General features: G+C 42.1%; 1 protein-coding gene across 1 annotated transcript in view; it reads right to left on the reverse strand.

Annotated features, from left to right (window-relative positions):
• LOC127569561 (follistatin-related protein 5-like) overlaps positions 1-27,648 on the reverse strand; it is a 440,054-nt gene that overhangs the window by 356,813 nt on the left and 55,593 nt on the right. Inside the window, exon 3 of the mRNA XM_052014316.1 lies at positions 15,131-15,158. Within this exon, the coding sequence (XP_051870276.1) occupies positions 15,131-15,158 (28 nt within the window). The remainder of the gene's footprint in view (positions 1-15,130; positions 15,159-27,648) is intronic.

Consider the following 27,648-nt stretch of genomic DNA (forward strand, 5'->3'; position numbering starts at 1 on the left):
AGTAAAAGATGACCTGATTTCCAAAAGGCATAAAATTAAAGATGACACATTTCTTTAATACTTTGAGATTACTTTTTTATTTCCATCTTCTACAGTTTCAAAATAACAAAAAAGGAAAAGGGCACAAAGCAAAAGTTTGGGCACCCTGCATTGGTCAGTACTTAGTAATACCCCCTTTGGCAAGTATCACAGCTTATAAACGCTTTCTGTAGCCAGCTAAGGGTCTTTCAATTCTTGATTGGGGGATTTTTGCCCATTCTTCATTGCAAAAGGCTTCTAATTCTGTGAGATTCTTGGGCCGTCTTGCATGCACTGCTCTTTTGAGGTCTATCCACAGATTTTCAATGATGTTTAGGTCGGGGGACTGTGAGGGCCATGGCAAAACCTTCAGCTTGTGCCTCTTGAGGTAGTCCATTGTGGATTTTGAGGTGTGTTTAGGATCGTTACCTGTTGTAGAAGCCATCCTCTTTTCATCTTCAGTTCAGCTTTTTTTTTCCACAGACGGTGTGATGTTTGCTTCCAGAATTTGCTGGTATTTAATTGAATTCATTCTTCCCTCTACTAGTAAAATGTCCCCCTTGCCACTGGCTACAACACAAGCCCAAAGCATGATTGATCCACTCCCATGCTTAACAGTTGGAGAGGTGTTCTTTTCATGAAATTCTGCACCCTTTTTTCTCCAAACATACCTTTGCTCATTGCGGCCAAAAAGTTGTGTTTTAACTTCATCAGTCCACAGGACTTGTTTCCAAAATGCATCAGGCTTGTTTAGATGTTCCTTTGCAAACTTCTGATGCTGAATTTTGTGGTGAGGATGCAGGAAAGTTTGGAGAAAAAAGGGTGCAGAATTTCATGAAGAACACCTCTCCAACTGTTAAGCATGGGGGTGGATCGATCACGCTTTGGGCTTGTGTTGCAGCCAGTGGCACGGGGAACATTTTACTGGTAGAGGGAAGAATGAATTCAATTAAATACCAGCAAATTCTGGAAGCAAACATCACACCGTCTGTAAAAAAGCTGAAGATGAAAAGAGGATGGCTTCTACAACAGGATAACGATGCTAAACACACCTCAAAATCCACAATGGACTACCTCAAGAGGCACAAGCTGAAGGTTTTGCCATGGCCCTCGCAGTCCCCCGACCTAAACATCATTGAAAATCTGTGGATAGACCTCAAAAGAGCAGTGCATGCAAGACGGCCCAAGAATCTCACAGAACTAGAAGCCTATTGCAAGGAAGAATGGGCAAAAATCCCCCAATCAAGAATTGAAAGACTCTTTGCTGGCTACAGAAAGCGTTTACAAGCTGTGATACTTGCCAAAGGGGGTATTACTAAGTACTGACCATGCAGGGTGCCCAAACTTTTGCTTAGGGCCCTTTTCCTTTTTATTTTGAAACTGTAAAAGATGGAAATAAAAAAGTAATCTTGCTTAAAATATTAAAGAAATGTGTCATCTTTAACTTTATGCCTCTGGAAATCAGGTCATTTTTTACTTGCTTAGCTGTTCACAGTAACAGAAATTTTGACTGGGGTGCCCAAACTTTTGCATACCACTGTACAATGGGCTATCCTAAAGTAAATGCTGTATGAAAACTACAAAGGAACCTACCACTGACTTGCACTATTCAGTGCTGCTGGTCACACACAAAGTCTCGGCAGAAAGAGTGGAATTCTTTCCTGATGATGTCAGTTATGGCACTGAGCAAGGGAGCTTATGCAACCTCTCAGTGTAATCTACATCTCATTCAATCGTTGGCAATCCTGCTATGTTCTTAAACTCTATTTATCTTTCATAATCATTATTTTATGGGAAAGGGCGTGAAATTCCTTCACAACCATCTTAAAGTCCAATCAATGGCCTGCACCTAGGAGCATTATTAATAGTTGCCAGCCACAATGCCTTTAGTGGAGCCTGTGCTGGTCACATTTTATCTCATGTTCTTTAATTCCTTTGCTAAGTTTTTTTCTGCCTTTCCAAGAATCTCAGAATCAGGTTTATCATTGACATACATTGTGAAATTTTTTTGTTTTGCCGCAGCTGTACAGTGCAAGTCTACAGCGGATGCCATCTCCCTGGCCCTTCACTCAGCTCTGGAGCATCTGGACAGTAAGGACACTTATGTTAGACTATTGTTTATTGACTATAGCTCTGCCTTCAATACAATAATACCAAGCAAGCTTGTCACCAAACTCCGAGACCTAGGATTCAACACCTCCCTCTGTAACTGGATCCTTGACTTTCTAACAAACAGACCGCACATGTGTGAGGATAGGCAGCAATTCCTTCAGCACGATTATTCTCAACACTGGTGCACCTCAAGGTTGCATCCTCAGCCCTCTACTCTACTCCCTATACACTCACGACTGTGTGGCCAGATTCTGCTCTAAATCCATCTACAAGTTTGTAGATGATACCACCATTGTAGACCGTATCTCAAACAGCGATGAGTCGGAGTACAGGAAGGAGATAGAGAGCTTGGTGGAATGGTGTCGTGACAACAACATTTCCCTCAATGTCAACAAAACTAAAGAGCTGGTCATTGACTTCAGGAAAGGGGGCGGTGTACATACACCTGTCTACATCAATGGTGCTGAGGTCAAGAGGGTTGACAGCTTCAAGTTCCTGGGAGTGAACATCACCAACAACCTGTCCTGGACAAAGCACGTGGATGCGATGGCCAAGAAAGCTCACCAGCGCCTCTACTTCCTCAGGAGGCTAAAGAAATTTGGTTTGTCCCCTTTGACTCTCACCAACTTTTACCGATGCACCATAGAAAGCATCCTATCAGGATGTATCATGGCTTGGTACAGCAACTGCTCTGCCCAAGACCGCAAGAAGCTGCAGAGTTGTGGGCACAGCCCAGCGTATCACGGACACCAGTCTCCCCTCCCAGTCTTTACCTCTCGTTGTCTTGATGAAGTAGCCAGCATAATCAAAGACCCCACCCGCCCGGGATATTCTCTCTTCTCTCCTCTTCCATCGGGTAGAAGATACAGGAGCCTGAGGGCACGTACCACCAGACTTAAGGACAGCTTCTACCCCACTGTGATAAGACTATTGAACAGTTCCCTTATACGATGAGATGGACTATGACCTATGACCTCATGATCTACCTTGTTGTGACCTTGCACCTTATTGCACTGCACTTTCTCTGTAGCTGGGACACTTTACTCTGTACTGTTATTTTTTTTTAACCTGTACTACATCAATGCACTCTGTACTAACTTGATGTAACTGCACTGTGTAATGAATTGACCTGTATGATCGATTTGTAAGACAAGTTTTTCACTGTACCTCGGTACAAGTGACAATAATAAACCAATACCAAGACATAAAAATTACCATAAGTTACACAAATAAATAAATAGTGCAAGAGGAATAATGAGGTAGTGTTCATGGGTTGTTCAGAAATCTGATGGTGGAGGGGAAGAAACTGTTCCTAAAACGTTGAGTGTGGATCTTCAGGCTCCTGTACCTCCTCCGTGATGGTAGTAATGAGAAGAGGGCATGTCCCGGATGGTGAAGTTCCTTAATGATGGATACCGCCTTCTTGAGATACCGCCTCTTGAAGATGTCTTCAAAAGTGGGGAGGGTTGTGCCTGTGATGGAGCTGGCTGAGTCTACACCCCTCTGCAGCCTCTTTTGATCATGCACATTGGAGCCTCCATACCAAGCAGTGATGCAACCAGTCAGAATGCTCTCCATCATACATTTGTCAAAATTTGCAAGAGTCTTTGGTGACATACCAAATCTCCTTAAAATCCTCATGAAGTAGAGCCCCTAGTGTGTCTTCTTCATGACTGCATCGATGTTTTGCGCCCAGGATAGATCTCTGAGATGGTGACACCCAGGAACTTGAAGCTGCTCACCCTTTCCACTGCTGACCCCTCAGCGAAGATGGATGTGTGTTCTCCCAACTTCCCTTTCCTGAAGTCCACAATCAATCCCTTAGTCTTGCTGACGTGGAATGCAAGGTTGTTGTTGCAACAGCACTCACATTTCTTTAAAGATGCTCCAATACTTGCCTCTTTGCCTCATCTTTTGGTCACTTATATGGCTCAAGAGCCAAATATTCTGTGATTATGCTACAAGATATTGTACTACACGAAAGATTACATATGAAAATATGGGCTTGTTGTTTTACTTTTTAAATTTTATTTACCGCATGGTAACAGGCCCTTCCGGCCCAATGAGTCCACGCCGCCCGTCTTCAACCCAAATTAACCTACCCGTACGTCTTTGGAATGTGGGAGGAAGCCGAAGCACCCAGAGGAAACCCAAGCAGACATGGGAGAATGTACAAACTCCTTACAGACAGCGACAGGAATCGAACCCCGATCGCTGGCGCTGTAATAGCGTCGCACTACAGATCAAGAATGCCATTCCTTGAGAAGTGAAGCCTCTGCCAGCATTTGTCTTGCACAAAGGCAGATTTGTGCAACTGCTGGTGCTTGTTATGCTGGGTAGGTGAAAAATTCATGGTAGTTTCATCTTTTGTCTGTAGCTCCCAAACAGAAGAGATTTTAAGAAGTCTAAAACCAATTTTGCTGCATTTGATGAAAAGTTTATTTTGTGATCTCCAAAGTAACAGGCTTAAGAAGTACAACACATGGTTTTCAATTCCATACAGATTTGTGATTGTCTCACTTATAGACCCGATTACCTTTTCTTTTCAATGTGGCCTGCAGTTATGAATTTATATGGAGTCTTGGCAAGAGTTCGCGAGCAGCATATAGAATGAATTAGCAGTGCTACTAATGTCAAGATCAATCAAAGAGATGTTCAATTTTAACCAGCTTGCAGAGTTCATTGGGAAACAAAATTGTGATAATCTTTTAAGAGAACAATTGTTTATAAGGACAAAAGTTTGCTTTTCATATCAGCATTCATTAAGGAGGTTCTGAGATAGTGCGAGAGCTTTTCGACCATACACAAGTTATTTGCTGTTACATATTGTGTTGTTCTTTTTTACTTAATATGTTTGCTTAATAATTTAAAATGTAGTGATATCTAATGTGATGAAAATTCCATTTATGGAGGACTGGGGAGATCTTATAGAGAGGCAAAAATGTATTTCCAGTACTATGGAAATAATTGACTAAGGTTTTCTCCTGCCCCATCATATTATCAAGTGGTGACTTTTATAGACAAAACATTTAAGAGGGTTGGGGCTCATTCAAGACAATAATAAAAGATACCAGTCTGAAAGACTTAAAACATAATAATATAAGAAATCTAGACAGGAATAGATTATTTTGTCCTTTATACCTGCTTTACCATTCAATAAGATCATGGCTAGTCTTTAAATCGCTCCCACTTCCCTGTTTTAATGCCGTTTATCTTGATATCCTTAATATCTAAAAATCAATTGATCCCCATCTTGAATATACACAATGGCTGAGCCCACACAGGCTTCTTGGGTAGAGAATTCTAAAGATTTACAAACTTTAGGTGAGAGATTTCTTCTCACCTCAATCCTGAATGGCCAAATTCAAAACCTAAGACACTCCAGCCAGGGAAAACATCGTCTGTGCATGCATCCTTTTTGTTATTCATTCATTTTTTAGGGTCTTAATGCTGCTGGAAAGGTCAGCATTCATTGTCCATTCCTAATTGCCCTCAAGGGTGTAGTGATCTTGAACCACTGCAGTCCTTTTGGTGAAGGTGCTTCCCAGCAAAGAGAAGTATCATTCCTGCCTATCAAGCTACATGAGAATTTTGCATGTTTTAATGAGATCATCTCTGATTCTCTAGAATCCAAAGAACATAGGCCCAGACTACTAACTCTCCCTTCACAGAACAAATCCCTCATTCTAGAAATCGATTTGGTAAACCTTTGATGTACTTGCCCCATCACAAGTCCATCCACAGCCTCAATAGCCAGGATAGTACAAGGCACCTCAAATGTTGTGATCGTGACCTTCTTCAAGAACAAGACATCTGACTGTGATAACTGAGGGGTTTCTTTGCCCTTCACTACAGGGTCCTCCCAGTGATCGTGCAATTACTCCAAAACAAAATACAGTGAACAGCACCTGAACTATACATGCCCTTTTATGTCCTCACCAAAGCCTTTGAGTGCAGTCATGATTGACTGGTAACCTCCTCCTTAAATTTGCCCACAGAAATTAACATCCATCTTAAACTCGCTCCACAATGGCATGCAATCCATGATATTAATCAATGGGTCCACTGCAGAATGACTCTCAATGAAGACTGGCATCAAACACAGTCGTCAGCCCAAACCTTTTCTCGATCTTTCTTCCTGCGATGTTGCATCTGACCTCCAACAAACTTCATAACTATTGGGAAGCTGTTCAACCTACTCAAACTGCTCTCCAGAAACAAGTCAACCAAATCTCAATAGTCAAGCTGCAGAATACAGATGATGTTCACGTCTGCCCATGCTCAGAGGCCAAGCTTCGGGTCATCATTTTCACAGAAACCTACAAGTAGATGGACTTCACTTCCAAACTGCACTCCAACAATAAACGTTCAAGGCAAACTCTGGAAAATGTGGACCACTTCCTGTACCTTGGGAGCCACCTCTCTGTGATGAGATGCACAACCACCTCCAATGCTTCTGACACAGTCTTTGGTTAAATAAGGAAAAGGCGATTTCAAAATGAGAACCTCAGACCCAGCACGAAATTCATGGTCTACCTAGGCAGCAGTGATCCCTGGCCTCCTATGTTCTTCTGAAATCTGAAATAACTACAGAAGGCATTTCAAGACTGGAATGTGAGGCCTTCAATTGGGAGCACACAGAGGCCATGCATAAGCAGCGGAAGGACTGCACAGTGTCACAAAGCACCCACCCACCCCTTTAGCCATCACCTGCCCCACTTGGGGAAGAGTCTGCAGTTCCCACATTGGCTTCATTAGCTTCCTTAAAACCTAAAACACCAGAGTGGAAGTACTTTATCCTCAATCCCATGGGACTGTCTGAGAAGAAGGAATCTTCCTCAGCTCTTCGGGTCTAATCACAATATTTTTTATACTCTTGTACTGAAATCTTCTTGCAATAAAGGCCACTACACCATACATTCTCCTTACAGTATCTGCAAGTTAACCTTTAATTATTCATCTACAAGGACACCCAGGTAACTCTGAACATCAATATCTTTCAATCTTTCACCAATTAAAAATAAGCTATATTTCTATTTTATCTACTAAAGTGGATGAACTCACATTTTTCCCCACACCACATCCTCACCCACTGACTAAGCTTCAAGGGGATATTAGACAGGACCTCTGCCTCTTCCTCACAACACAAACCAGCATGCAGCTTCTCATCATTAACCTAATCATTGGCATGAATTTTGAACAGCTGGGGCCTCAGCACTGAATCCTGTGTCACTCCACTCTTCAGTCTCCCAACTCAAAAAAATTCCTACTTTTCTTTCTGTCCAGTAATCAATTCTCATTCCACACTGAATTCTCCTTATTACTTCCAATTCCATATGCTCTAATTTTATTTTCTGACCTTTATTGAAGACCACCTGAAATCCAAATATATTAATGCTATCAGTTCTCCTTATCTACGTTATTAATTACAACCTCAAAAATTCCATTATAAATCCACAATGATTCTGCCATTACTATTATTATTTTATTGTGCCCCATTACCATTTCCTTAGCAGTATTGGAACGAGCTGCCAGAGGAAATGGTGGTGGGGGGGGGGGGGGGTGGGAACAATTATGACATTTGACTGGGTACACGGATAGGAAAGGTTTAGAAGGATATGGGCCAAATGCAGGCAAATGGGACTAGCTCAGTTAGGCAACTTGGTCAGCATGGATGAGTTGGGCCGAAGGGCCTATTTCCGTGCCATATAGCTCCATGACTCTACATCATTTAAAAAATATTCTCCAATATTTTCCCTACTACTAATGCCATGCTAACTGAACATTGTGCCTTGTTTTCCTCTCCCTCCTTTCTTACACGGTGCAATTACATTTGCTGCCTTCCAACTTGTGGGAACCATTCTAGAACTGATGGAATTTTGGAAGATCATTTCCAGCCGATTAAATGCCTCCGTAGCAATCCTCTTCAAAGCTTGGAGATCAGGTCATCAGGTTTTGGGGATATATCAATTTTCTGTCAACCATGTATTCATTATTTCAATATTAGCCCTTGCTTGTTTACTGCCTTACCTTCTAATGGAGTTTCCCAATCTTCTATAGCTAACTCACACCTCATACCCTGTTTGTTTAAATTTAAGAACCCTTATTGAACTAAAATGCTTTTCAATTTTTATGTACAATTCTACATCTTACAATCAATATTCCATAAAAGCTGCTTATTAACAAATCCTTTCTTATTTCATGGTACTAAATCTAAAATAGCTTATTGCCTCATTGTTTTTTCAACACATTGAAACTGCTTCTCATATACTCCTTCAGACTATCACTGGTAATTGCCCAATCTCCTTTTAGATTGAGATTCCCCTGGTTACATAAATTCCTGATTTAAACTATTCTCTACATCACTACCACCATTTGAAGGCCTGTAGTCAACTCCCACCATAGTGTTCTGCCTCCTACTGTTTTCTAACTCCATTCGTACTGATTCTACCTCTTCCTCCTTTTCCATTCTGCCCACCTCCTCAAAAAAATTGTTTCCTGGAGTATTTCATTCTCAATTGCCACCACATATTCAGTGGTGTTTCTCAAGAGTTGGTGCAAAGCCCATTGTTTGTCATCTATATCAATAATTTAGGTAAGAATGTACAAGATATGGTTAATAAGTTTGCAGATCACACTAAAATAGATGGTACAGTAGACAACGAAATAGGGTATCAAAAATTACAGGGGTACCTTTATCAGCTGAGTAAGTGGGCCAAGGAATGGCAAATGGAGTTTAATTCAGATAAGTACAATAACAACTTTTAAAGACAGTTGGACAGGTACATGGATTGGAAAGGTTTAGAAGGTAATGGGCCAAGTGCTGGCAAATGGAACTAGCTTGGATGGGGCATCTTGGTCGGCATGGGCCAGTCAGGCCAAAGGGCCTGTTTCCATGCTGTATAATCCTATGAACGCTATATGTGATGGTTGTGGGAACTAATTTGTTTATGTTTATCCCATTAACTCATGTATCTTGTTAGGAATGCTGTGTGCATTCAGATAAAGAAACTTCAGTTTGGTCTTTTTACCATCTTTCCCTCCAAGGCATGGTATGGTAGTGTAAGGGTTAGCGTAACGCTTTATAGCGCCAGCGACCGGGGTTCATTTCCGGTCACTGTCTGCAAGGAGTTTGTACATTCTTCCCGTGGCTGCGTGGGTTTCCTCCGGCTGCTCCGGTTTCCTCCCACATTCCAAAGATGTGCAGGTTAGGAAGTTGTGGGCATGCTACGTTGGCGTAGTGACACTTGTGGGCTGCCCCCAGAACACTATGCAAAAGATGCATTTCACTGTGTGTTTCGATGTACGTGACTAATAGAGATATCTTAATCTCATCAGATTCAACTTAGAGGTACACTGTTTGTCTGCCCATCTTTCCCTGTTCTGACAAGGGGTCCCAAACCTGTAATGTTAACTTTTTTTTCTTCCCACAGATGCTGCCTGACCTGCTGGGTGTTTCCAGCACTTTCTGAACATAAATATTTGTCCTGTTTCTGCAATGTAGGAGGAATGGCTGGATGTTGGATAGGTGTTTCTTGTGCTTGCTGGAATTGACAATGGCAAATGGTCTAAAACAAAAAAATGGTAGATTTCCAGCAGAATATTTTTCAGCCTGTTTACCATTTATGAACATCTAAGCCAAAGTCCCCATCTGAAAATAAAGGTTTTAAAGTTCCCCTTGTTAACTAAGCTCAGTCAGGGCATTTGTAAGGCTACTACAACCCAGGTTAGTGAAGAGGAGTTAATTCAATGAATAAAGAAATGATTCAGAGCAGGTACTCCCAAGATCATGCTGTGTTAATAAATCTCAACAGAGATGCCAGCAGCAGGATAAAGAATGGGTAACTAAGGACCCGTCTGCTGCTGATCGCTATCTAGCAACCCTGATGGAAGTATACAAATATCCAATTCAGGGTGGACATAAAACAAATATCACCTGCTCTCTCTGTGTTTCCACTTAAAATAGCCTTTCTGCATTACTATTGAACACAATGGTATTTGGAGTAAAGCAATGAAGGCAGTCAGGTTTGCAGTGATGAACCACAGAATACAGCACCGAATCAAACTTGGAATACATTTTATAATAGAGATATTTTTCACATTGACAATCCACATTTATTATATCCTGATGCTTGCACATGCAGTATGCAAACACATTAGTAAAATGAGAGCCCAGGCAAGTATCAGGGAAGTCTGATTAGATTACTTACATTAAATATAATCTGTCACAGTTGAATTCCCTCACCAACATAATAACTTGGTTTGAAAAAGCAGCACAAATTACATGCTTTGTATCGTTATTATAGTTATTATGGATTTTAAAGCTGAATTTCTGCAGGTGTTAGTGGCCATCTGATTCAAATGTTCTAACCTCTAGGATGGCCACAAGAGATATTGCCCGATGTGAGGTTTATTCAGCTGCAGTGAAACAGCCCAATCAATGTCACAGCGCCACGGCAGGCTTTTCAGCCAATCTGTTTCCTTACCACCATGTTTTATACCTTTCAGATTCTCACTGTGAGTGCTGCTGTGCACTTCTGCCCTTTTGATCCCATGATTCTTCAATAAGTTTATCCAGTGAGCAACAATCATTCACAACCAGCCTCAAATCCTCTACAGTTGTGTATTTGATGGCTTGCACTTTTTTATTGCTTGCTGTTCATATATCACTGCCTCTGCTCACCTGCCTGTCCTTTGTTCCTTCAATACTCCGTGTGCTCCTATTTCTCTGCCTGCTTGTCCAGGTCCAGTGTCTTGTGTACACCCCCTGCAAATCCAAGCTACTATTTAGGATTATGCTGTGTTGTAACAAAGCGGATTTATCTATCTATAGTTTAAACTGGCTGTGAATTGTAGGAATCTATATTCTGCTGCATTGTATTGAGAATCTGAGCCACATTATCAGTGTTGCTGGGCTGGTGATCACTTCCACTGCAATTGATTTCAAAAGCAAACATAACATGTTTTAATGTGAATTTTATTACAACATGGTGACAAAGGCACATGAAGAGGTTTACTTTATCTCTTTCATGTTTTTAAACAAGTTTGTATGTAATGTTCTTTGAACTCTGACATGCTGGGGCTCTGCAAATGGCATGCTAAGAAAGACAAACAATGTAAGATATAATGGAAGATAAACGCTCTGGACATTCATCTGTTGGATACAGGGAGAAACTCAACCCAAGATGTTTAATCAAGTGATTAAATAGACTGAGAAGAGCTACAAATTCTGCATATTATTCATGGCCTTTGGAAAGTTGAGCTTGTTGGGTTCTGCATCTTCCACCTACTGAATACTTTGGAAGGGTCAACAATTTTTGATGCATGCGCATTTTCCCCCCAAACTGTGATATCAGCCTGAGAAATTTTGAAGTCACCCCCCCCCCTCTGAATATAAACCCAACCAACTAACTTCTATACCCCAACATTTGATTTACTTAAATAATTGATAGCCTATGGGGAAGTGATGTTGAACTTTGAGGCAAATGATAAATCTTTTTCCCTAATGCATTTCATTTAATGATGTATTGTCAACTGTATAATTATATTTGCTGTGTTAACACTGAAATTAATTACTTTCTATCCCTCTGTTATATGGCATTTGATATCCAGTTGCTAGGTGACTGGGATGCTCTGAAAAATGTGATATCTGACCTCTGAACCATTTTTATGGTTTCACTTCAAGAGTAATTGTAATAAAAAAAAGTCTCAAATTGATGCAAGAAATCATGTGGGCTGGAAATCTCTTGGAGGCTTTGCAAAAACATGTTTACGTGCCCAGAAGAGGTTTCTGTTACATTTCCAACAAAATTATAATGGTGGTGAAGCCCCAGGAAATTGCCAACCATTGTTTAGTTGGAAAGTAAAGTTATTCCTTGGTGAAGCATTGTGCAATTGGTTTGAATAAATTTGGTAAGCATGTGACCCTCCATGGATTTTCATACAGCTGACGAGTAGAAATGAAAAACAAGCATGAATGCATAGTACACCATTGGTACTTTGTGTTACTTAGTAGTGGATACATTTTGTACTCTGCCTTCAAAATTCAGTTCATTCAAAGCCATATTGGAAATTCAGAAACTGAGCACAATGCACATTTATCACATTAGAAGCGTAACTGGGGTCTATCCTGGAGAACATGCAAACTCCAAGTGCAGCATCAGATTGAACCTGGGTTGCTGGAACTGTGAGGCAGCAACACTACTATCTGCACCATTGTGCCACCCTAAAGGTCTGTGTGGAGTCTGTATGGAGTCTGTATGTTCTTGTTGCATGAATGGGCTCCTTCTCTGTTGTTGGGTAATATGAAATATGATCCCAATAGGATTAAGGTGGTTGGACGGGACACTGTAGCATGTTCCCCTCCAATCTGAAAAATAACTGCTCACCACTATTGCATTCCAATCCTTAGCCAATTTTATATCAATGCCACTATTTATCACATAAGCCATAAAACTGCAAAGTCTGTTGGGTGCCTGTTGAAAATGCCCTTACATATTAACCACAAAACTCTTATCAACCTTTCCTGTTACTTTAAAGAACCTAGTCAAGCTAAAAGTTTCAAATTCCCAACATCTTCAGTTGTTTTGATTTCTAATAAAACCGATCAACTTTGATTAGGGCCTTTATGTGGGGATGTTAACTTGGGAGAGGACACATACTTTAGTTCAATTGTCCTTCCAGTGGATTTGGAAGAATTTTCAGAGACAGTGTTGGTGGTATCTTTACAGTGCCTTTAAGTACCTGCTGTAGTAATCCACATCTCAGAAGTATATAAGAGGGCAGGGATTACTGCTGCCTACAAGATCATGTGTTTTATATCAGGTGTGAGGTCTTGATCTTCAGACACCTTTTTCCTCAATCAACTAAAGGCTGTGGTGGCATATTGAAGGCAATGGTGGATTTCATCATCAATGACTGCCTTCATTGAGGGGTGAGATATGATTCACATTTTCCAGGATTTTGCTGTGAACGTTTATTATCAGAGGGCCATGTTGTATACCAGAAGCAGGTTGGTAGATGACCTTTTTCTTGTGGAGTACAAGCAAAGCCCGTCCTCCCATACAAGCACTTATTTACTAACGCATTCTAAGCAATTCAGGAAAGGTTTATCAAACTAATATCTATGTGAAAAATTGGGGAGGCTGAGCTTGTATTTGTGGTGTTGAGGGGAACTTGTTTGAAACATATCCTGAGGATTCTTGACAGAATGGATGCACAGAGGATGTTTCCTCTTGTGGGATAATCTAAAACTACAGGTCATTGTTTAAAGCAAAAGAGGCTGCCCATTTAAAATATGAATTTTAGTTTCTCAGAGAATGGCGAGTATTTGGAACATTCTTCCTCAAAAGAGTGGTGGAAGCTAAACATTTTAATATTTTTAAGGCAGTGGTACATATATATTTGACAAATCAGGGGGTGAAAAATTACTATAGGTCAACAGAAATACAGAGTTGATGTTACAATCAAATCAGTCACCATCTTATTAAATGGTCGACTCCTCCGCCTCCTATATATGTTTATAGACACCCATTAAAGAAGGCCAGTCAACACAATGAGGTAAATTACTAGTAGTTTGCTCCATCAACATCTATTCAATCATCTGCTGAATGTTACAAGATGAAGGAAACTGAGCAAGTCAAGCTGCTACTGTGGAGGGAGAAGCATGGAAACAACTCAGACTTTATCAGAAATGTGAAAGGTTAACTCTGTTTCTCTCCATAAGCTCTATTTTTCTCAGCAATCCAGCATCCCATATTGATTTTCAGCAACTTTAGTATTTTGTTTTGAAATCTGAAAGTGGTAGCAAGAATCAAGAATAGTGACAACATCCGCACACAGCACAGCTGTTTACCATTGCTAACTTGGGATTGATTTATGGTCTCCTTCAGAAATGTGACCCCATGAACAGGCAATGTAAGACAACGTGGAATGCTGCAGCCATTTCTCAGAAGCTGAACCTGACAAATCTTCAGCCTTGATTAATTCACATCATTTGGGCTGCAAAGTAGTTTCTGTGAGGCACATTTTATTCATCAGGAGCAGGCGCTGGTGAAGTCAGTGCAAGTGACATCACTAGCAGAAACACTGATGTTTAGCACATGCCAAGAATGGCACCACTGGAAGGCTCAACTCTTGACATAATGGTCACTGAATCCTAAAAGTATCCACGTTGCCAAGCTTTGCCCTCAGGTTGAGAGCTGTGTTGAATGATGGGGTATTAAATGAAGGTCATGGATTATTGGAAGTTTTATTAGGTTGAAAGTGTGGACTGGATCACCCTTTGTATTAAAAGTGAACAGAATATCCTGACTTCCAAATTTTATCTCTCACAAATGACACTACTTACCATGCACACTTTTGCCTTTCCAAAAAAAAATTTACTGGGTGTGGGTGAGAGTGAGAGTCAAACACAAGGAGTCAGACCAGAAATCCATATGTTTGTTTGCCTGGATCTGCAGATTAGGATAACATTCTTCCTCACCAATACACATCGCCACTCCCTCCTAACCACACACCAACCCACCCCCCACCCATTCCTTCTTTCCATCCAATTTTGTTTGTTCCCTCACTTTGAAGTTTTATTTCTTCTGAGCCCATCCCCATTCCCTACCTTCTGACCCCTACCCTCTCTAATTCATTCCCCCTTCACCCCAGGTGTCCTGTCCTGTCACACACTCCCCATCTGATCTCCACTTCAATCTTTTGTTTTCTCCAAGCAAGCAGAAAGCTTCTTTCAGCACAACACCAAGGAAACCTGCAAATGGGGTTAAATGCCAAGCCTTCAGTGACTGAAAGGAAAACTCAACAAGCTGCATGGAGGAATTCAACACAATTTTGTCATTCATTGAAGGGGTGGGCGAGTGAATCAGGGGACAAACTAAGGAATGAAATTCCAACAGCAGATCACCCCTTGTTATATCCTGCCCCCTACTGTGGTTCTCTGACTGAAGTTCATATACTACACATTTAAGTTTGAATCAGAAAGATATTCACTTACCTCTTCCCTTCATTAAAGGTTCACTCTGCTGCAAGGAAAAGAAAGAAATCGTTTAAGTAATCAAAGTAGCAATTATTTGTGCACAGCATATTATTACATCCAATATTTTACAATAATAATTTAGTCAAAACCTGCAGCTTTATAATCACTAGCATTAGAACTCAAGGAGGGATTGTTACTCTTTGATCCAAAAGCTAAGTGCTGCAGATGCTGGAAATCTGAATTAAAAACAGAAAATGTTTGAAATACTCAGCAAATCAGGCAGTACCTATGGAGAGATCATCTACCCAAACACTAACTCTGTCTTTTTCTCCACATATTATGCCTGGCCTACATTTTCAGCAGTTTCTGTTTTTCTTTCATTATTGCTCTTTGCATCACTTGCCGTCCATTAATTTGTCAAACAAAACTGTATATTTCTACAATTTTCAAAAATAGCTTGCATTAAAATTGTATGGTTCAGATGGCAAGATCTTCAAAGCCATCCTGATGTGTTCCAACTAATGTTAATTTATCTCATTCAATAGCTGGGCACAGCCCAAGGGGTCAGGCCTTAGGTACTCACTGTTTCAATCAACTGTTCTTTAAAAAAAATGGAAACCCACAATGGGTAACGTTTGCACTCTTTTTCTTAAAGCTTTCACTTATCTCTGAGAAAACTGATAACCAATCTAATCGGTAACAAAAGGAACATGGGATAACTTAGGTAATACTTTGATTGCTGATACATTACAACTGACTACAGATGAAGACACAAGAAATTCTGCAGATGCTGGAATCTGGAGCAGTACACAAAAAGTGCTGGAGGAACTCAGAAGGTCAGGCAGCATCCATGGAGGGAAATGAACAGTTGACGTTTCGGGCAGAGACCCTTCATCAGGACTGGAAAGGAAGAGAACAGAAGCCAGAATAAGAAGGTGGTGGAGGGGGAGGAGTACACGCAGGCAGGTGATAGGCGAGTTCAGGTGATAGCCGAGTCCAGGTGAGAGGGGGAAGGTAGTGGGTGGGGGAGGCAGAGATGAATAAACTGAGACGATACAGTAGGTAGAAGAGGCCAAGGGCTGAAGGAGGAATCCGGTAGGACAGGGCAGTGAACCATGGAATAAAGGATGAGGGAGGGGAGGAGGGAAGATGGGCAGGTCATCAAGGTGGGGGAAGGGAGCCATAGGAATAAGGGAAGACGGTGGGGGGGGGGGGGAGGATTACCGAAAGTTAGAGAAATCGATGTTAAGGCCATCAGGGTGGAGACTCCCAAGGCGGAATATGAGGTGTTCCTCCTCCAACCCGCACCTGGCCTCAATGCAGCAGTAGAGGAGGCCATGGATAGACATGTCAGTGTGGGAATGGGATGTGGAATTGAAGTGAGTGGCCACCGGGAGGTCCTGGCTGTTGCGGTGGACGGAGCGAAGGTGCTCGACGAAGCAGTCATCCAATCTGCATCGGGTCTCACCGATGTACGGGAGGCCATACCCAGAGCACTGGATGCAACAAGTGACACCCTCGGACTCACAGGTGAAGCGCTGCCTCACCTGGAAGGATTGTTTGAGACCCTGAATGGTGGTGAAAAAGGAAGGGTAGGGACAGGTGTAGCACTTGGTGCATTTGCAGGCATAAGTGCCGGGGGGGGGAGGGGGAAGGAGGTTATAGGTGGGGAGGGACAAGTGGACAAGGGAGTCGCAGAGAGAGTGGTCCCTTCGGAAAGTGGAGAGGGGGTGAGGGGAAGATGTGCCTGGCGGTGGGATCCCATTGGCGGTGGCTGAGGTTGTGGAGAATGATGTGTTGGATACGGAGGCTCGTGGGGTGGTAGGTGAGGACAAGGGGAACCGTCCCTGTTATGTTGGCAGGGGAAGGGGGTGAGAGAAGACGTGCAGGAAGTGGAGGAGATACAGGTAGGGGCCTCGAATGGAAAGCCTCATCATGGGAACAGATGCAGTGGAGGCGGAGGAACTGGGAGAAGGGGGGTGGCATCCTTATGAGTAACAGGGTGGGAAGAGGTGTAGTGAAGATAACTGTGGGAGTCAGTGGGTTTGCAGAAGATGTCTATGGTTAACCTGTCTCTGGAGATGGAGACAGAGAGATCCAGAAAGGGGAGAGAGGTGTCGGAGATGGACCAAGTGAATCTGAGGGCAGGGTGGAAGTTGAAGGCAAAGTTGATGAAATTGAGAGGTCAGCACAGGAGCAGGAAGTGGCCCCAATGCAGTCATCAATGTTGCGGAGAAAGAGTTGGGGGGTGTTACCAGTGTAGGCTTGGAACATGGCCTGTTCTACATAGCCGACAAAGGCAGGCATAGCTGGGGCCCATGTGAGTACCCATGGCTACACCTTTAGTTTGGAGAAAGTGGAAGGAGCCGAAAGAGAAGTTGTTGAGGGTGAATACCAGTTCTGCCAGACAGAGGAGGATGGTGGAGGAGAGGAACTGGTTGGGTCTGTTATCAAGAAAGAAATGGAGAGCCTTGAGGTCTTCCTGATGGAGGACGGAAGTGTACAGAGACTCGACATCCAGTAAAGTGGTTTCAGATGAAAGACCAATGTCTGGAAACATTGACATTGTTTTCCTACAGATACTGTCTGACTTGCTAAGCATTTAGAATCAAGGCACAGAAACAGGTCCTTTGGCCCACCGTGTCCATGCCGACTATTAAGTACATGTCTATACTAATCCCATTTATCATTACTTGGTCCGTAGCCTACTATACCTTATTGATTCAAACCTAGATGTTTCATAAATGTTGTGAGAGTACTTGCTTCCACCACCTATTTGGGCAGTACTTTCCAAATTGTAACCACCTTCCAAATGAAAGAAATCTTCCTCAGATCCTCACTAAATCTCACCTTAAGCCTATGCCCCCTGGTCTTAGACACCTCTGTCATAAAGAAAAGGTTCTTACTATCTACCCCATTGATGCCTCACATAATTTTGTATACCTCTATTAGGTCCCCCTCTACTCCAGGGAAAACAAATCCAGCCCATCCAGTCTCCCCTCTTGATTGAAATATTCCATCCCTGGCAACATCCTGGTGAATCCTCTGTATCCTCTCCAATGTAATCATATCCTTTAGTCTGGTGACCAGAAATGCATACTGTGGCCTGATCAATGTTTTATAAAATTGTACCAATATCTCCCTGCTCTTACATTCTATGCCCCAACTAATGAAGGCGAGCATCTTGTATGCCTGCATCATCATCCTTTCTACCTATACTACTACCTTTAGGGATCTTTAGACTTGTACATCAAAGTCCTTTAATTTCGCAATACTTTCTCGAGCCCTACCATTCACAGTATATGTCCTACCCTTATATGACACCCCCTCCACAAGAGCATCAACTTGCACCTATCAGGACTAAATTCCACCTGCCATTGCCCTGTCTAATTTACCAGCTGATCAATCATTTTGTAGACTAAGACTATACCCTCCTCACTATTTATACCACAAATTTTTGTGTCACCTGCATTTTTACTGAACATGTTTAGCTTTTCCTGTTTAATCAAGTTAAATTATTGCTATTTAGCCTTATTTATCATTGTATCACCAATAAAATTTCAGAAGCAAAGTGAAGGAAACTTGTACTTATATAGCGCCATTACAACACCAGGATGCCTAAGGCAATCTACAGCCAGTGAAGTACTTTCAAGGTGTTTTCATTGTTGTAAGTGTGATGAACTGTGGTAGTCAAAATGTGCACAGCAAAGCCTCAAAACCCATAAAGTGATTAAGTAATGGCATGTGTCTACTATCAGCAAATCATCAGCCACAGTCACCCGAAGCTCAATCCAACCAGCAGACATCCCTGATTTGAGTGGAAGAGCCAGATCACTCGTAGCCCCTCTGGGCTTCCTTGATGCACGGTAGAAACCAGTCATAGAAAGCTTTAGCATCCAGCAAAGAGCTGAGCCTGGTTTGTTGGCTGTCAAAATTATGAGGGTTTTTAAAATTTGACTGTCCTTGACTTACTATGTTGTTTGCAGTATCCCACAGACCGCTGGTTTGTTACAGTGCTTTTGTTCTCCACTCTGAATACTCACATGTCCATACCCACTGTAGTTTTACATAAAAGCAAGACATCTGCTCGGGTTAACTGCTGCTGTGCTGAGAACCCAAGATGAACTCCCGCACTCCCCACTGTGTGCTGCTGTGCCAGGAGCATGGGTGCCAGGAACCTGGTGTGAATCCAAGCTGCCTGCTGGCCTACCCACAGTAACAAAATGCCCACAGCCCATTGCGAAGAAGCTGTCTGCGAGGGCTGGTCGCAGGCAGGCTAGGGGCACAGTCTGGCCACTCAGTGCTGAGATACGAGGCTCAGGCTTGCGTAGATAGTGCAGTCTTTGCAAGTGACTGACAGCATCTGCTCCACGTGCTAGAAGACCACCCAGATCCAAGAAGGGTCTCTCTCGTCACTTCCTGTTGTATATAATGGAAGCTACCGTCTTCCCCCCTCTGTTTGGCTGCGCAGCTCTCCACAGCCCTGAAACTTCTCTATGGTAACGAACTCCATGGCCAGCAATCACTGTTGAGCTTGTTACCATGGAAGAGGAGGGCAGTGGTTTGTATCAATTTCCAGAGACAGGAAAGAAGTGAGTACTGTATCTCTGTATATAATGCTTTAATGACCCATTTTAGTGCTGATTCCATTAATGCTCTCATCCCTGAACATGCATGCCAAGTGCTAAGTACCAATGTACACTTACTACAAAAGGTGGAGACCATTTGGCCCACAGGTCAATGCCAGTTCCCAGCAGAGCAACCTCATCAGTCCCATTCCCTCTCTTACTGAGATGTAGAATCATTTACAAACTATTAAAGATAAGGTAAATAATTTAAAGAAAACATTAAGAAAAATCAATGTAATTAAAAAAAACTTCCTAAAATATTAATTTAAAACCTAACTGAAACCCACTAAAAAAAATCTTCCCCTTTGCTTTCTTGTCTCCAAGCCAAGAATCTGACAGCTAATAACCCAGTACAGCAGGCGAGTGCCTTAACAGCAATTGTGCCAATTCCATTTAGTAAGTTTGGGACTCCCATGTTTAACTCAGCATGTGTAGAAGTCACAGACTTGCTCCCACTTAAAAACAGGCAACTGGAATCCATTCTACTTGAAACCACTGGCACTTATCAACAAAACAAAGACTTTTATTTTAGCAATGTTGGTTGACAGATAAATTTTGGCCAGCACACCAAATGAAGTAATCTGCTTTTCTCAAATAGTGGCTGGGACCTTTTATTTCCTGCACAGCATTGAAATAGTCTTTATGAACATTACAAAGGCATCTTATTTGATAATGATAGTATTAATATATTGCTTCTTATTCCTTAGCCTTTTATCTGGTTGACTATATTATCCTTGTATTTCTCCTCCATTCCCCAATTAGATGCAACCACACATATCTGATTTCTTTTTTCATCTGTCCAATCATACTTAATCACACAGCATGCCTTCTCTTCCTGTTCCTGCTCTTTTACCTCAGAAATCCTCCAAGCATCCATCTTGGCTGCCTTCTACTCTTTTTTTCTCCACATGCTGTCCCTTTGCCAGTGTTATCTGAAAACACAGTGCTGAGTTCCACATGTATGCTGGGTATCTCCAGCTCTGCCTCATCACATCTCCTCTCTTGCCTTTTATCTGACTTCTTGTCTGACACCCAATACCAAATGAGCAGAAATTTCTTTCAGCTAAATATTGGGACGACCAAACTCAGTGCTTTTAGCTCCTGATACAAAATCCATTACCTAGCCTTGGTCACTGTCAGAGGCTGAGCTCGACAGTTCTCACCTTTGACAGCCTCTTTAACTCAGGGGCGTACTTATTATTTAATCAGCTGTGTGATCAGGACCTTCTAACTAGAGCTCTGTAACATTATCCATCTCCACCTCACTCTACCCGCTGTTGAAATACTCACCCATGCACTTTCCATCCCTTGGGACTATCTTCCCATTAGCCACCGTCCATCAACTTGAACATCCAAAAACAGACACCCCATCCTCACTTACACCTAGTCCTGTTTACCTTTCATGTCTGTGTTTGTTAACCAACACCAATTCCCATAATGGCAACACTTCAATTTTAAAATTCTCATTGTACTTCTTTAAGCTAACCCTTCTAATTGTCTGCCCAAATAATTAATTATGCGGTTTGGTTTCAAATCTTCTTTAATAAAGTACCTCTGAAGTGATTTGCCCCTTTTACACCATTTGAATTAAAGTCACTGTATATGAACTGAAAGGACAGAGGGAGCCTCAATTTAACACATACCTTTTATGCCTTTGGTGTGGAACACCATATCAAATAAATGGCACCTTTGGTACGGATCACCGTATCTAATAAATGGCACCTTTGGTGTGGAACTGCCTCAACATTGCATGAGTGCCTTCTCAAGTCATGTGTTGAGTCATTGGAAAGGGGCTTGAACCCACACACTCATGGTGACCATGACACCAGAGACACTGAAAGTAGCACTTGCCCAATGATTTCAGACTATCATTTTCAGTTCACCCCTACATACCACTCAGACCCATAAGATTACTTCTGTTAGACTAGAATACATTGGCTGGAGAGCTCCGAGATTTATGCTTCCCACATCTATGAATCAATTTATGAAAGCTTGATGTTCAAGGTGCCATGACCTTCTCAAGCCAGACTGATTATGTGCTGACTCATAGACATACTCAAGCAGGGCACTTGAATTATGACAACAAAATCAATTGTTTGCGTTCAGCACAATCAGCAATCAGCAGTTAAGAGATACTAGACATGTTTCAGATGAGAGATTGCTTATATAATTCCTTCCGAATTTGCCAAAAAGTAACTGAACAAAGTGACAAACAAAAAAAACAGCAGGTATTAGCTTGAAGCAAGGGTATTATCAGGAGAGCTCTGCTAAATACTTGGCAGTGGTCAGCTGGAAATGTTTGATTCCATCTCCTTGACAGAATTTGCTAATAAATATCAATGTGGAATTTTAACATTACACCGAGCTCAAGTCACCCCATTATGCAGCTCAACAATGCATCTGTATGCATGTCAGGGCCTTGGATACCTTCAATTCTTTTCAATAACTACTTTGGGTAGGTATGGCTATGCCATCTATTTGATACAAGCACAGCAGAAATTGCGGTAGGTGCTTGCATAAGTAATACTAAGGGGGTTAATACTGGGACATCTGTTGTCATGGTCACAGTTACTACATACTTTTTTTTAAATGCAGCTGTCATAACGAACAGAGGCTGCAGTACATTACTGGTACCCTTATAGATGGCAGCATTCCTCATCGATTTTGGCGGATTGGTGTCAGAAGTTCAAGTATTTTAATATTTATATTTCTAACTAATCTCATAATACTACTTACAGTAAGTCAGAACCAATACATTTACAATGTGTCTGCTGTAGAGGGAATGAGGAGAGGGGCACATTTCTTCACTCAAAGAATCAGGAACAGAAGGCCATTTAGCCCCTTAAACTGCTTCCAACATTTATTCAGGTAATGGTAATCTGTACCAAAAAAACCAAACCGCTGGAGGAATTCGGTGGGTCAGGAAGCATCTGTTGAGGGAAATGGACAGTCGAGTGGTAATCTGTAGTTCAATTTCATTTCCCTGCTTTTAATCTATACTTCCAGAGACACATTGCCAAAAAAAATCAATTTTACTTTTGAAATCAATAGTGGCCCAGGATTCTGTCTTTTATTCCAATGCCATTTGTGAAAATAAATGTTGTGTGGCATGTGGCGAATGGTTCGTGTGTTGGCACGTACATGAGGACAAGCAGCAGACTAAATGTAGCGTGGAGCCAGGAGTGGCTTTTTGGAATGGCCTCCAATGATCCTTCTATAAGATGTTTGTACAGTCACATTTCTGGGGAAGTTTAAGAAGTTTCTATTCTGCTTCTGGAGTCCATGAGGAGTTTGCTGACAGGATGCAGTTAGCAAAGTCCCAGCGAACACCTGTCACAAAGTTTGAAACTTCTGTGGTTGCAGATCCATATAAAATTACTGGCATTTTAAAGGAAAATTCAGGGCATTAAGCTCAAGATTTTTCAAAAATAAATTAGTAATATTGTGTGTGTGATAATGTAACATTTATACACCAAAGTGTAGAGGGGGGGGGGGGAGAAACAAAGAAATATAACAGCAAACTTGAATCAAGTGCAACACCTGCTCTTCCTCTCCTATAATGTTCATTCCTGTCAGCTGTGGAAGATGAAAAGTTACCAGTGTGGGAAGGGACATGGTAATAATAGGGAGACCCAAGAGATTCTGCAGATGCTGGAATCTGGAGCAACACACAAAATGCTGGAGGAACTCAGCAGGTCACAAGCTGAGAATGAAACAAAAACAGAAATGCTGTAAGAACCTGTCAGTCAAGCAGCATCTGTGTGAAGAGAAACCAGTCAATGTCTCAGGGCAGCGACCTTTCCTGATAATTGAGGGTTTACTATTATGCAGATTGGTTAAGACAACTCAGGTGATAAGGAGCATTAGGACTGGCTGACAGCAGTGCACTCAATGAGACGGGGTGAAAAAGGTACATTAGCATGACAATGGAAACAATGAGAGAGCATATTACCTGATGTCGGAGATTCAGTGTTCATTCCAGAGGGGTGGCTAAATGCTCAGACAGAAGGCAAAATGTTCTCCTAGATTGCTCCACAAAGCAATTATCCAACCTGCATTTGATTTCTCCATTGCAGAGAAGGCCACATTCTGAACACCAAATGTGGTACACTAGATTGGATGAAGTTCAAGTGAATCAAAGTCAAAGTCGAGTTTATTGTCATTTGCACAAGCATATGTATGCACAGGGGCAATGAAAAATTTGCAGCAGCATCACAGGCACACACCATCCACATCCATAAGCAGCATCCACAAGAAAAACAAATTAAACAACTTTTACAAGGAAGAACACAATTGGAACAAACAAAATCCATTTTAGTGCAAAGTGATCAAAGTGGTCATAGAGTTGCTAAACTGTAGTGATTGGGGTTGTGCTGGTTGGTTCAAGAACCGAATGGTTGAAGGGAAGTACCTGTTCTCGAACCTGGTGATGTGGGACTTCGGACTTCTGTACCTCCTTCCCTATTGCAGCTGCCAGAAGATGGCATAGCCTGGATAGTGGGGATCCTTGATGATAGATGTTGCCTTCTTGAGCCAGTGCCTTCTGTAGATAATAATGATGGTGGGGAGGGATGTGCCCATGATGTATGGGCAGAGTCCACTACTCCCTGCAGCTTCTTACGTTCCTGCACATTTGAATTGTCGTACCAGACTATGATGCAACCAATCAGCTGCTTCACCTGGGATGACTGGGGTCCTGGATGATGGGAAGGATAGGGGTGAATGAACAGGTGTAGCATCTTCTCCGGTTGCATGAGAAGGTGCAGTGGGACAGGAGTGCTGGGTGGGGACTGAAGAGAAAACTGCGGGAGGTGTGGGGGGTGATGAAGTGAGTTGCCCCTATAAAATGCTGAAAGGAAGGGAAACGTAATTGATGGTGGGATCAAGTTGGAGCTGGCAGAATTTGCAAGGGATAATGTGTTGAATGTGAAGACTGGTAGGGTGGAAGATGAGTACCAGGAGAACTCATCCCATTTGTTCAAAACACATTGCTAATGGTCAGTACTTATGCTCCTTTTCACCTGATCAGTCTTAACTCCAAATGACCTTTTATCAAACCCAACTCCTCCCAAAATTCTAAACCTTCCACTCTTCCCCCAGTTCTGAGGAAGGGTCATTGACCCAAAATATTGAATAGTTTCCCTTTCTATAGGTGCTGCTTGACTGACTGAGTTCTTCCAGCATTTCTTTTTTAGTTTCAAATTCCAGAATCTGCAGTTTACTTGTTTTCCAAGCTGAGAGTAAAAGGTGATTTACACTTGGCAGATATTGGGTGTCCAGAAAAGCCCATGTGCTTAGCCCTTTGGCTGAGTTAGTGGAAATTTCCTGGTCAGTTTTCAATAATATGTAAATATTATAATAATAACTCAATGATAGGGAGCAGCAACAGGATGGGACCAAGCACCCAGATGCATGGTCCCAGGGTGGAGCATGGGTAATACTCATTCCACTTGTGGAACTATGGGTCTAAACAAAAGAGCTCAGTGAAGGGGAACTAAGTACTGGAATGTCATAGAAGCTTCCATGTCTCCACCCTTGAAAGACTTTTCATCATAATCGTGCTGCAAGATTACTTTGACATTTTAAAAGAGCGTATGCCTGATCTACACATCAGGCTTCACTAGATTATCTTGCACGGGTCTGATCTACGCACTGATCCAGCAAATCTGTGCAGTTTTGCTATATCAGCATGCACAGGTCTGATCTGCACACTGATCTAGCGAATCTGGCCAGGTACAGTTTATGCTGTGGTATTAGGGCTTCAGGCGAGGACAAAAATCAACCAGTAGAAGCAGGAACCACATCATTAGAACTACCAGCAGCAGGATATACATCAGGAGGGACAGTTACTTGCTGCTCACAGGCCTGCAGCTCCACTTGAAAGAAGTACTTGGCGGAGATGTGTAGTTTACAGGTTCTATAGGCAGGCATGTTTGAACACCAGCATCTACAGTTGCTCAGAGGCACTAGACCTCTCAATGTAACTTCAGCAAGACATTTGGTTCCTAATGATTATCTGATTTTCATGCAAACTTCATTGTGTCACTACACTAGTACCTACTAGGCTTCACTAGCTCCTCACAATTGTCTTGAGAGATTAGGAGGCACCACTCAGTATTACCAGCCAGACTCTTCAGAATGGCCATGGTGGGCTGTACTTTACACAGTGTTGTACAACACAGATTTGGATCTGCAGGAAAGACTAGGAACTGAGGATCCTCTGATGATTCGGAGGAGAGGGAAAGGAAGAAGGGGAATTAAGGGAAACAAGCATGGTATGATCAATGAGCTATCATAGTCATACAGCAAAAAAAAGGCCCTTCAGTCCACCATATCCATGCTGCCCACTTTTCCTATCAACGCTAATCCCATTTACCCATATTAGGTTTGTAGCCATCTATGCCTTATCAATTTAAGTACTTGTCTAACTGCTTCTTAAATCTCCTGAGAGTATCAGTCTCCACCAACCTTTCAGGCAGTGCACTCCAACGTCCCACTGGGGTGAAGATATGCACCCTCAGATCCCCTCTGAACTGCCTACCTCTCACTTTAAACCTATGCCCTCTCATCTTAGACACCCATCATGGGAGAAAGATTTTTACTATCTGCCCTATATATCCCTATAATTTTGTATACCTCTATCAGGTCACCTCTCAGCTTCCTCTACTCCAGGGAATAATCCTGCCTGTCCAGTCTCTCCTTATAACTGAAATGTTCCATCCCTGGTAACATCTTGGTGAATGTCCTCAGCACCATCTTCAGTGCAATCACATCCCTCCTATAATCTGGCAACCAGAACTACATGCTAAACTCCAGGTATAGCTTAACCAATGTTTTATAAAGTTGTAAAACTTTTGTAAAACTGGCACAGTACTTATTGCTGTCCAAGCTGCCCTCATTATTGTGTACCATGAATCCACAAGACCATGCACTTAACAATCACATGGAAAATCCACCCATACCTCCATCATTCACCCACATGAAGCAGAATTACAAATAACCAAGCAAACTTTTAACAGACATCCAATTGCTGACCTCAATTTATGTATCAACATTCCTTACAAATGTAAAGGCCAGAAGGTTGCCAGTAACCAAGTACAGGCTAGAGGGCAAAGTATATTAAAAACAGTATTTACACAATCCAAAAGGGAACAAGAAGTGTAAGTTGTCATTGTGCAAGATGCTCATACCACTTCAGCTACGGGCCTACCACTGCAAAACTGCACGGAGCCTATAGATCACCCATTGCATACCCATCACATTCTAGAGCTGCTGAGGGCACAAAAGTGGCTCTGAGACCAGAGCTGCCCAGGAGAAAGGGCCAACAATTGGTGGACCAATTGCAGTCTGGGGTGGAGTGTTCACAATGATTCAGGTGAGGTGATTGGGTTGGTCAGTGCAGAGTAGAGGGAATGGAGGGAAGACTGTGGATGCCTCAGGAGAACAGGTATGTTGCAAGTACCTTGGTTTGGTTCCCTATGCTGGACTGAGACTTCTTCCAGTAGGTCCACTTTAAATTGAGACTTGTGTGGAAATCACAACATCGTCACGAGGATAATTTGCAATGAACAATTTCCAATTGAATTTCTGGAAATGAGCAATTTTCAGTTGTACAGCACTTATAATACGTAAGTACTACGTGAAGGGATCAAATCCTGCATTAAAGTCTGGGTTGAATTTAAGCTCAGGCTCAAGTGAAAGTCCCCTGCTTGGCCTGGTATGCCATGCAGTTCCCCGACACTCTGCTTAAAGAATGATATTACCTTAGGCAGGGAAGAAGCTCAACTTTCATAGCAGTTTAGATAACTGATAGCAATTAAATCAAATACACTTTACAGTCAGTTCTTCTTTACCAATCTCAGTTTTGTTTGGGATCAGAATTGTACACTAAATTACTGAAAATACACA

This window comes from Pristis pectinata, chromosome 4 (assembly GCF_009764475.1).
Source record: "Pristis pectinata isolate sPriPec2 chromosome 4, sPriPec2.1.pri, whole genome shotgun sequence".
Classification (NCBI taxonomy): domain Eukaryota; kingdom Metazoa; phylum Chordata; class Chondrichthyes; order Rhinopristiformes; family Pristidae; genus Pristis; species Pristis pectinata.